The sequence below is a fragment of the Trichosurus vulpecula genome, chromosome 4, assembly GCF_011100635.1.
Source record: "Trichosurus vulpecula isolate mTriVul1 chromosome 4, mTriVul1.pri, whole genome shotgun sequence".
NCBI classification, from domain to species: Eukaryota; Metazoa; Chordata; class Mammalia; order Diprotodontia; family Phalangeridae; genus Trichosurus; species Trichosurus vulpecula.
Window position 1 is genome coordinate 370,606,708 of NC_050576.1, and position 12,231 is coordinate 370,618,938.

At 36.0% G+C, this 12,231-nt stretch overlaps 1 protein-coding gene across 4 annotated transcripts in view; it reads left to right on the plus strand.

Moving 5' to 3' along the window:
• FARP1 (FERM, ARH/RhoGEF and pleckstrin domain protein 1) overlaps positions 1-12,231 on the plus strand; it is a 335,175-nt gene that overhangs the window by 219,580 nt on the left and 103,364 nt on the right. For all 4 annotated transcript variants that reach the window (XM_036754656.1, XM_036754655.1, XM_036754657.1 and 1 more), the window contains 3 exons: positions 2,883-2,925; positions 4,707-4,785; positions 11,197-11,294. In XM_036754656.1, coding sequence (XP_036610551.1) covers positions 2,883-2,925; positions 4,707-4,785; positions 11,197-11,294 — 220 coding nt within the window. The remainder of the gene's footprint in view (positions 1-2,882; positions 2,926-4,706; positions 4,786-11,196; positions 11,295-12,231) is intronic.

Here is a 12,231-nt window from a genome sequence, read left to right on the forward strand (position 1 = left end):
TTTGTTTAAAGACCAATGCTATTTCTTTTTTTAATTTTATCTATTTTATTCTAAACTCAAGAAATAAAACAAGCATTTCTACAACACATAGGATAGGAAAAAAAAGATGATTGCACATGAAACTGCGAATCTATTATTTAAAAGTAACTTACTATTACTTTTAAATATATAATATAGTTATCATGTAACTATTTTTCCCTATTTTCCTCCCTCACCCTCACCCTAGAGATGGTTATTTCTTAAATATTTCATATGAAATATAAACAAGGAACTTATAATACTGGTACTATATTTTTTCTTTGTTTAGGGAGGTGGGGGAGAGAAGAAAAAAGAAAAAAATTATATGATAACTATTATATACTTAAAGGGAATAACAAGTTGTACATAATAGATTTACAATTTCATGTGCGATCAACTTTCTTATTATACTATGTTATGGAAATGGTTGTTTTATAGCATAAATTTAAAAAATAAATAAATGTGAAAAAATAAAATAAAATAATGTGAGAACCTCAAAACCCTTCACTATAACTTCAAATTATCAAATTCACCTAAGACTGGTCATGTGATAGACTCTTCAGATCACAAACCCTTGCTGACTCTGTAATAATAATCATCAGCAACATTTGATTTAATGGAGAGGGCAAAATGAGATGATTTTTTTAAAGTTCCGTTTTATGTTGCCCAGACCTGCATTTTTCAAAACCACATGCCTAGTTGGCTCATACTGGTGTTTGTGTTAGGTGGTTTTCACAAAAATGCCAAAGACTGAATAGAGTTGTTGTTGCTGTTTAAAAACAGTTCTAAAAATGTTGCCAAGATATAGTTACTTTGTACTGAATTGCTTGCAAAATGCTTTTTTCTTTTGGTCTGAACATGTCTGTGATTTCACTTATGTAGGGAGATTCCCATGAACAACCTCCCTTTCCAAATTCAATTCTGTAACTGTTAGGCAGCTGAGAGACTTAGGGACTTGCCTAGGGTTCTCAGATGTTAAATGGCTCTCCCATGGTCACCCAGCCAGTCTGAGTAAGAAGAGACCAGGTATTTGGGTGCCATGCCTCTCCTCTTTGCCGTAGATAAGTGGAAAATACAGAAGTGATATGAAGTATCAGACATTAGTGATAACATTTTATTTCCTTTTTAAGGCTATATTGACAATGAACATCAATATAGCTAATTGAAAGGAAGTTTAATATAATCATTTTATCTTTTATCTTTTCTTCCCCTTTTTCTTGGGGGAGGGGATTGATGGAGGGCTGGAAAAGTAAATAGTGAGTAGTAAGGATAATTTAATTGTAAAATCTTACTAATTTAGATGTAATAAGGAAGAAGGCTAGCGTGAATTAGTGAAGTAAAGATTATAGAATCAGTGAATTAGAAGAATGTTTTAAAGGAAAGTAATTTTTATTACTTCCAAGTATATAAAGTAAAAAATAATCACTAGCAGAATATTACTGGGTAAAGAGATCTTACCAAGTTTCTTTTAATGAATAGATTAAATTAATTTATAATTATAGTAAAATCCTGCTATGTAAAAAATCATTATGTTAGTATCTTAACAGTTTGTAATTTAGGGTAGTTCTTTTAAATATATGAGCATGTGGTCTTTTATGCTATTAATTTGAGAGTAAACGCACCTCAATGTGGGGTAGGAAAATAAATTTCATCTCAGTCTACATCAAATTAGACTAGTGGCTTCCCCTAGAATTTGACATTACATTGCCCCTTCATTGTACAAGGTATTCCCCATGCCTAGAATGCCCTCTTTCCTCATTTGTAGCTATCAGAATCCTCATATGCCTTCAAGGCTCAACCTTCTTCCATGATTTCTTCAGTTGGTAGTAAATTCTTCAATAAAGCCACAAAAGTGCCTATACAAAAGAAACAGCAAGGACCTTATGTTATGTCAGGGGAAACCTTGTAAGTACATATTGTTTTTGGAGGGTTTTTTTTTTTTAAGCAGTCCTGTGATTTCTTGTGTGTAGAGGTTTCTCAGTGAGAAACTCCTATTACTGCTGCAGATTGGAAGCTTTTCTTCAACTTATACTTTTATAGAGTTACCTGGGGTATTGAGAAGTTAAGTGACTTGCCCAGGATCACAGTAGTCTGCATGAAAGAGAGGAGAATAATCCAGGTCTAGCTGACTCCAACCTGGGCTCTCTACCTACTCCACTGCCCCTTGACACATATAATTATCTTCCTTAAATCACCCTATATTTGCTTATCTGTGAAGATGATGTATGCCTCCAGTGAGAATGTGAAGTCCTTGAGAGTAGGGACTATGTAATTTTTGTCTTTGTTTCTCTAGTTCTTGGCATAGTGCTTTGCCAATATGATACATGTGAAATTAATGTTCCCCTAATCCAAGTTAGTGGAATCCACATTAATTCATGTCGGTAAAGAGGAGAAAGAGATGAATTTACTTTTTAGAAGCAAATTGAATCAATTTTCAGTAATTTCCCTCTCATTTAAAACTTGTCCTACATATTTGCAAGGTGTCACACTGTAATACTTTTTGTTTATTTAAGAGGGAGGAGGAGGCATGAACACTTCACAGAGCTCACAGCTAGGGCTGATGTTTTCTGAATTGTTGGCAATGATGAAATGCAAATGAAAAGAGAAAACTTCCTAGTTGACTCCTAGTCACTTGTTGAGTTGGGGCTATGTTTTGATTTTCAGGATCATTCTTAGTAGCATATTAGCTTATTCTGTTCCATGAAAATAGCAGACAATGCAGGAGATCTTGTTCTGGAGAATTAAGTAGCAGACGGTCCAAAATACACTGAAAAAAATATTTTGAATTTCAACAGATTTGAGCAGTCTTAAAATGTTTGTAGTCATTCATTAGGAGCTAATGTCTCAATCTGCTTTTCTTTTAGGTATGGCTGGATCTTTTAAAACCTATTGTGAAACAGATCAGAAGTAAGTATATTTATTTACTTAATAGTGCTGGTAAATGCTGAATTAAAAGTAGCTTTCTTCTTACATAGTTAAACATAGAGTCTTAGGAGGTTTTTTTTTGGTCTCTTTGGTTGTCTTTCATCATGCAGCATGCTATGATCTTTGAAAATTATACTGTTTTAAATGTAACAAGTTGGCAATCAGAATTTGATTTTGCAAACCAAAAATATCTTTGATTAGTAACTAGCACATATCATTAAGCTAAAGAGTAATTTGGTCTGTCACACACACACACACACACACACACACACGTGTTACTGGCATCTTGGAGGAGGAGAAAGTAAGGGAATTACTTGTGGAACACATTTTAGCTCTCATATCCTATTGCCACCTCTAAATCTCATCTTTTTAAAAAGTCTATAAAATCAAGGTGTGAAGAGTTAAATTCATGTTTTCTTTATATCAAGTGTATAAGTCTCTTTTTAATTGAAGCAACTCTGAGAGTAAGCCTATATTCATACTCTCCGCTGACTGAATTTTGTGTTCAACTTTTCAAAAGTTAATTGGAGAAGCTATGAATATAGAAAATGAAATATACTCATTTAATTAACAGTTATTGGGATTGTTTAGCAATTCCCTTATTTCACATGGGCCCATATGAAAGAGAAGACACATTAATCCTTGTCCTGAGGAATTTTACAATCTAGAAGTATTGTAATCAAAACATTCAATTTTTATATGAAATAAAGACAGTCACTTTTTTTTTTAGTGTTGTGAAGGTACCTATTTAATGAGCCCATATGAAATTCAGGATAGCAAAATCTCCACAATACACCTTCATTGTCTTTACTAGATGCGTTGCAGTAACCCTTTTGAAGGATTTTTACTTTTTTACTTCTGTTTCGGATGCTTTGATTTAACCACAAGAGCAGAGGGGTCATCTTATGGTTAGCATCAGTGTCTACCTAGCTTTGATATTTCCTAAATATCTAAGGGAAGAGCCTGGTCATGATTTAGCTTCCATGGAAATCACTGAGGGAAGTTTGAGTGTCTCACCCTTTGACTATATTAGATGTAACATATAGCAACTGCGATAGGAGGGAATATTCTGTGTTCACTTTCATAAGCCTACTGAAAAAGCTCTGTGCTCAATTTTTGATGAATTTATTACTGCCACAGTAGTTTACTTCTGTATTTAGAGTCTCTAGTTTTTGGACTTTTGTAAAGATGCTTTACCTTCTATTTATTATATCTATGTCTAAAATTCTGTATGTGATCACAGAACATTAGAATCCAGACCATACCTCTTGTGTCAGAAGAAAGCAGGACTAAATCTTTCCCACTTCTATTTCCCTTGGAAAATTCATGTGAAGATTTTATTCACTGATGTGTATTTTGATATGTGAATTCAGTTCCAACACTTAAAAACACAGAACTGATGGTAGACTTCATTTGGTTTATACAACAAAACCTTAAACTGTGACCTGCTTTACACAGTGCATCCATTTGCTGTTTTATGGCAAAATCCAGAAAATAAAAATGTCCTATGTTTATATCTTAACAGAATGCCCTTTTTAACATACTTGACTGAATATTAAGTCTTTTTATAGAAATTTTTAAAAACCAAGAGTTTATTTTAATTTTAATTTTATATCCTTTCCTTTTTTTTATTTAAATGTGTTGTTTATTATAGAACTGACAATCAGGAAATCATTTCTGGGACTTTTTGGAAGCTCTGTTAACTTAGAAATCAAGGTTCCGTGTAGAGAACCTAAAGGCAACTTCTTTTCCATTTCCCTTAGGGCCAAAGCATGTCGTTGTTAAATTTGTGGTGAAATTCTTTCCACCTGACCATGCTCAACTTCAAGAAGAACTTACAAGGTTAGTATCCTCTTGGTGGCAATTGTATAGTTCTTATGGTATTTACTTGACCAACATTTGTTCTCATATCTACCCACAATACCCATAAAATTTGCATATAAGAAATTTGCCCTTTTTACCTGGTCTGCTTTTTATAAAAATGATTTTAAGTGGATTAAATGTGATTAAACCTGGGATGTTTTGCATGTTTGCTTTTTTCTTAGACGTTCTTTCATTATGTCTTAGTACAATTCTAGTAATTCATTTCTGAAGCTCCAGTGTAATCTCAATATTGGTATAGTCTTAATGTGTATTAATGAGAATCATGGTGGGTATAGTGAATAGAAATCTTGCCCCTGGAGTCAGAAAGACCCAAGTTCAGTCTTACCTCTGATACATACTGGCTGTGTGATGGTAGACAGGTCATTTGCCCTCCCAGTTCTGCAGACAACTCTTTGAGACCATCAAGTTGTGATAGTAGACAGGTAATTTACCCTCCCAGTTCTATAGGCAACTCTATGAGACCATCAAGTTTCAGAGAAAGATATAGATTATTGATAGGAGTTCTTCAGTGCAAACTCCCTATACTGATGAAAACACAAGTCAGGTTTTTTAAAAGTGTCATTCTGCTTCAAAGCTTTAGAGTATCTGTCATTTCATCTACATGCATCCTACCCCCAGTAGTACACTTCTCTTCTCATCCTTCAATGCCCTCTTGTCCTATGCTACTCTAGTGTGTTAACTTTTACAGGAATCATCTAAAATACTTATTGATATCTTGATAGAGTGTATGGTCTCTCATCTAGAGATGAATGGGTATTTTCTTAAATATCAATATTCTCAATAATTTGTTTTTCCACTTATTAACAAAGAGTAGGAACACTAGACCTACAAATTTCTCAGGAGGTGTGAGTGTGATGCTCACTGGCCAGGAGAATATAAGCTGCTTCAGGACCAGGGCTGTGTTTGGTATATTTCTTTCTAATAGCACTTACATAATCAATGAATGTTTGTTGAATGAATGAATAACATAATGAGGGTGGTGCTTTTTAATTTTTTCACAAGTGACTATCTAATTCCCTGCTATCAGCTTAAGACTAAAGAAGGCAGCCATTAATGGGTCAAAATCCTTAGCTTAAAAACTCCTGATTTCACATCAGTCTTATGGGGACTTTCTGATTTTTGATAAAGCTCCAAGTTTAGATGAGAGGTAGTAAGGTTTAGTGAATAGTAATAATGGATAATCCACTTATGTTGATCCATTTAGGAAGACCTGGTTCAAATCCCATCTCAGAAACTCATTAGCTGTATGAACATCACCTATCTCTCTGAGCCTCCTTTTTTTTAGAATTTTTTAGAATAAGAATAATGGCAATAGGTGTCTTGTGATACTTCAGTGAGATAATGTATGTCAAGAGCTTTGCAAAAACTTTAATGTGCTATATATATGGTAGCATTTTTAAAAATTATTATTTTGAGGGGTAATTACCCTTTGAACAAGCCCCAGGTCATTCTGGAGGAAAGTTTCCTACCAATCCCTACTGACAACTTAATACATTTTACTGTCTTTGGTGATAATATATGACTTGTAATGAATAGTCAACTACAATAGTCATGTGTAAGAGTTAGTCAGCAAGCATTTATTAATCACTTAATGCATGCCGGCACTATGCTGAGCACCAAGGACACAAAGAAAGACAAAAACAGCCTATATGTTCAAGGGGCTTACACTCTAATAGAGGAGACTAAATAATTCCATATATACATGACATACAGAGTAGAAGGTAGGTAATATCACAAATGAGTGAAAAAGTATTTTGTTATATGGGTTTGGTTCACCAGTTCGATGATCCCCCTTTATTTTCATTTTATGAGGTTTGGGAGGAAAATGTTGCATCCATTGTTCTGTTCTTTATGGCCACTTTGGAGCCACTTTTTTGGGAAATGAGAGGGGAAGAACCCAGTGCAGTGTAGATGGCTTTTTTTGTATGTTTCCCCTATTGAGTTTCTAGATTTATACAATCTTGTGTACCTTACTGTCATCAAACCAAACCTGCATGAGTACTGCACTAGCTTCTCTATCAAAACAGATAAACATCCGCGTTTCTACATTCTCAGCTGAAGGTATTAAGTTTGTTCTCTTCCGGCTCTCACTATGGTCATTAAAAAAAAATTCCCATGAGAAAATTCCTCTAGTACAGTGTGAAATAAAACTGGTCTGAAATTTCTGATCTATTAAAATCTGGTGACAGCAACCAACTGGTGTTATAAGGTAAATAACATCTGCTCAGTCTCTTGAAATGCTCTGAGAGTCAATCAGAGCTGCCACACTGCCAGATTCCCACATCAGCAAAATCAGACTATAAAGCAATTAAGACATAACCTACTTTCTCATTATGAGGGTTTCATGGTGCTTTCGGTGTCTCAGGTATGGACTGTATGAGACAAGTAAGGAAGCATTAGAGTTGAGCTGGATACGAACTCTTCTAATTGTGCCATTAATCCTCTGGTCATCCAAGAATTGTTTCTCACTTGCCTTTTATAAAGTCATAAGATGGGTTGAACTTTTCTATTGAACAAGAAGAAGTAAAATTCTTTCATATTTATCAAATAGCACATTCCATGTGCTTGAAAACCTGTGTTTCCTTTGTATCTAAAAGGGAAAACAGGAAAATACATATATAAAACTTTTTTTATTTTTAGAAGCTCATTTTTTCCCTTATTATGGAACCCTGAGTCATTTATTCTGTGTTGACCAGCCTTGGCATATTTCTGTGTGCAAAATATCTTTTCTTTCTGTCACAGGGAGCATATTTTCCCTAAGAACAGTCACTGATCCCCTCTCCAGCTGGCTATGAATTTCCTTGTGAATGGGATGGATAATATTTGAAGTGGCTGCTGCAGCTTGCTGACAGATTGAAGTATCAAGTGTTTGCTGTTGTTTCTTCAGAGTAGCAGAGGAGTTAGGAATTTCTTCTGTGAAACACACATACCAAAAAATGGGACAGAAATTAGATAAGGATTCCCAAGCAAAGCTAATTAAAATAGAAATTTAAAAAGGATAGCATTAAAATCAGTGTTACTATAACTGTTAGATTCCCTCTTTCCTACTCAAATTAAGAAAACAAGGCAATTCTGAGCTATTATCACCAACCAAACCTTCCATTTAAAGTTTAATTCTTCTGGAATGATACTATCATTGTGTTTTCAGGGTAATTTTTGCAAGCTTCTGAATGTGATATTTTACAAACCAACAAACTTCTTAGTTCTGATTAATTGTGTCAGAATCAGTTAGCAAATGTTTATTCAATACTTGTGTCCCAAGCACGGGGAATACAACTGGGAGAAAGTCTCTGTCCTCAAGGAACTTTATGTCCTTTTGGGTGATGGGGGTGGGTCACAGGCAACGGTCACATATAGGTGAGTATAGGATATATTCAAAATAAATATAAAATGATGGAGAAGGGAGGACAGACCAACAACTAGGTGAATAAGAAAAGGAAAATCTTCAATCCGAAGTCTTGAGGATTTTGTTTTTTCTTTAGTGTCAGAAATGCTTTTAAGTTACCTGGGAAATAATAGTAATCTCTCTGAGGAGCCTTTAGAACCATTGGCTTCGTTAAGAAGAATATTTATACCTGCAATCAAAGTTCGGGGAAGAGCCCGAGAGCAGAGCAGGAGAGATACCTGCCAGTGCCCAGACAACAGGGGTCTCCAGGCAGTCTACAACAGCCTCATGGTATTCTCCAGCTTGGTCATCCCATTGCCAACACCTGTGGTAGAGCATTCCAAGTTCTGTTGGTCTGATCAGCCATAGTCAGATACACTATAACTTGAACCTAACATAGTGATGTCACTTTGGTCCTCTTTGAGAATGAAGGACAACAACCAACCAACCATTTATACCTACACTCTGTGGACATCCATGTCTTAATACTATCTTAGACTCAAAACCCTATAGAGAAGAGAACTTTGGAGTTTTGATGTATATTTGTGGAGAACATTATAGGATTTTTAAAAGAGGCACTAGTGATCACTGTTTTACATTGGACAAGATCTTATAGTGTCACAAACCAAACAAGAAGAGTCACCAGAAAGTTTGGCTGGGGAGAGGATGGAGAAAGAATGGAAATTGCTTTAGTCTTGAAAAAGGAACCTGGTCCTCTAAAAAGGTATGCTTTCAAACCCAGAGAGCACTTATAGCCTACCAGAATGACTGCTTCCAAAGATCAGCAAAACCTGTGATTCTCCCCATGGATCTTTTCCTGATCACTTATTTGTAAAAACACAAGGAGTGTGTTTTTGGAATAGTAAATGCTGTAGTATTTGAAATTTTAGTACAATAATGTCCTCTGCTTTTTATTTGAAAAAGAAAATTGGCCATGTAAATGTGAATTTCAACATATCAAAATGGTGGTATCTTTGTTTTTTTAATAAATGAGGTAGTCATTATCTAAAAAGAGATTATACCATATTGTATACTTCTTCCTTCCCCTTTGTATCTCTGAACTATAGAGATGCACTTTTTGTACTATTGAGTTTACTTTATTCATATCCTATTTTTTCTCTTGCTTCTTCCTTAATAGATAGAACCTTGGGCAGAGGCTATGTGTGTGTGTCTGTGTAAAATGATGGTGCTAGGGGAAATTTTAAGAACTGCCCTTCAATCTTAAATTTGGAGCTCAAAGGCCTTGGGGCACATTTAATAACGGGCATTAGAAGACATTATTTTAAGTTTTTATCTGACATTATCGAAGGGACAAATCATGGAGAAGGGGCCCACTTTCCTCATCACTGCAGGCAGCAACTACTGATTAGTTCCCAGTGATGGCTAGATGGGCACTATGGCAGATGGGCATAAGAGCCCTGAAAATGACAGCATGGTCCTCAATGCCATCATCTGAGGAAGCATCTCTTGTGGAGAGAGGGTCAGCCATCTCTACCAGCTGCTAAACAACTACCCACAGGGCAGGTAAGCCAGTCTAGCTGAAGCAATAGGACACCCTGAAGGAGAGACAGGGGCAACATGTGCAAGGTGAGTCAAATCTCCACCACAACCTTAACCACCATCTTCTCTCAGGTACCAATGGAGACAGACCCAGGAGCCATGGGAATAACCATGCTTCTAGCATATTCCCTTTAGTCCTCATACTGGGAAACAAGCCCTGTGAAGATGCAGCCTAGCAACTGCTCCTGCAGCTACTGAAGATGCAGAAAAGAAAGTCCTTGCCACCAAAGCCCTTAACACTGTCAAGTCATTCAACATCAGAAATCAATATGATTTTATCAATAGAAATTGCATTAGAGAAGAGACCGACCGTGAACTGCTAAGACCTCAGAACCTTTCCATCTGGTTTGAGCTGAAAGCTTCCATACATGCTGTCTCCCCATTAGAATGTGAGCTCTTTGAGAGCAGAGACTGTCTGACTTCTATTTGTATCCCCAGTGCTTAGCACAGTGCTTTGTACATAGAAAGTCCTTAATAAATGCTTGTTTATTCCTCCCTCTCTCCTTCCCTCCTTCTTTCCTTCCCTCCTTCCTTCCCCCTTTCTTCCCTCTTCCCTCCCTCCTTCCCCCCTCCTTCTCTCCTTCCTTCCCTCCCTCCCTCCTTCCCTCCCTCCTTCCTTCCTTCCTTCCTTCCCTCCTTCCTTCTCCCTTCCTTCCTTGCTTCTCCCTTCCTTCCTTCCTTGCTTCCTTCCCTCCTTCCTTCCTTCCTAGTTATAATTTCTATTACCATCTTCTAAACCATATGAGGAATAATCCTGTAGAAGGTGAACACTGCTTAGAACTATAACTTTTAAAATCTAACACAACTATTTGTCATTTTAAAAAAATTTATTATGTGTGCTAACCAGTATATTTTTTTTTCTCAAGAAAACATGGGGTAGTGTTGTACCTAATGCTATCATTTGCCAATTATGTGACCTTGTGCAACTTATGCCACTTCTTGGAGTCTCTGTTGCCTGATCTCTAAAATAATATTTGTACAAGATTATCAGGATCAAATGAGATAAAGTACAATTCTGTATCATGGCTCTAGAACTGGAAGAGGCTTTTGAGGCCATCTGATCCCACCCCTCATTTTATAGATAGAAAAACTGAGATCTAACGAGATTAAATGGCTTTCCTAAGGTCACACAGGTTATAAGTGTTAGAAGAAGGATCACAAAGAAGCGTATAAGTAGAAGCTATTATCTTTATTTTAGGCGAGATAGATATTTATGTTGTTACTCATATGTAGAATCTAATTATAATGAATATCGAGTCTAAATTATTCTTTGTTTTGGGTTTAGCCTTTAAGCCTGATGATTTTTTCAGTTTTTCCTTGGTTTCTAACTGCATCTCCATGCAGACTTGTTGCCAAGGGAGAGTCTAATCTTAATGTCTTTTCCTGGTCTTGGTTGATTCCTGTGTTCTCTTCTGTGTTTGCAGGTACCTGTTTGCTCTGCAGGTGAAGCAGGACCTGGCTCAGGGCAGGCTAACATGTAATGAAACCAGTGCTGCACTCTTGATCTCACACATTGTACAATGTAAGTCTTACTCTTTTTCCTTTAAAAAATTAGATAGAGAATGACCCAGGAGTTAGGCACATAAACTGCCATGCTCTTCTTACGCTGCCTCCACAGGGATGAGTGAGAGAGAGAGACAGAGAGACAGACGGACACACACAGAGAGAGAGACAGAGACAGAGAGAGAGAAACCACATAGACACACTCACCATGATCATCACAAATGAATAAAGTGAAACATTAAAGTATCAAATCTATGTTCTGATGTTTCTTTGATTTCTATGGACTATGCTCAATAATTGTCTGAAAAATATTTGAAAAATGACAAATAGCTTGTATTATTTGACTGGGTCCTTGTTTTAATATTGATATTATTTATTTATCATAACCACTATTAAAGTAAAAACTACCACCTATTCATCATCTTGTTTTATGCTGCCTACAGTAAAAGAGGACACTTGGAATGACAGATTGAAACTTAGTGATTTCCGAAGTGAGGTATTTTAACTTGTCTTTATCTAGAAATATTAGAAATGAGATTATGGTCATTCTCATTCAAACCTATTGAGAGTCTATCAGAGCTATTTTTAATCAGACAATTTTAAATCATAGGTATTTGAAGTAGAATGTGTGCCTTCTGTTTTGGGGAAGGTCACTTTATGAAAATCAAATGTGAACCATTTAAACTATGCCAAAAGATCAAAGTTGTCTTGTCTTATCATTTTTAATTACCTTTGTATAAAATGCAGTACTCTGTTCTGCACTGCCAAATCTAAATTGCTTGCCCAGTTGAGAAGCTTGTCTTGGTTCTAGAGAGTAATATCTTTGTCAGTCGTGGGGAAAACTCTGTTTTTATATAATAAGGTGATGTTTGAAAGAACTCTCCTTCTTAATCTTGTCTTTAGGCAGTTGCTGACCCATCTGTTCATTTAAATGGTCTTCTACTTTCTGTCAATCG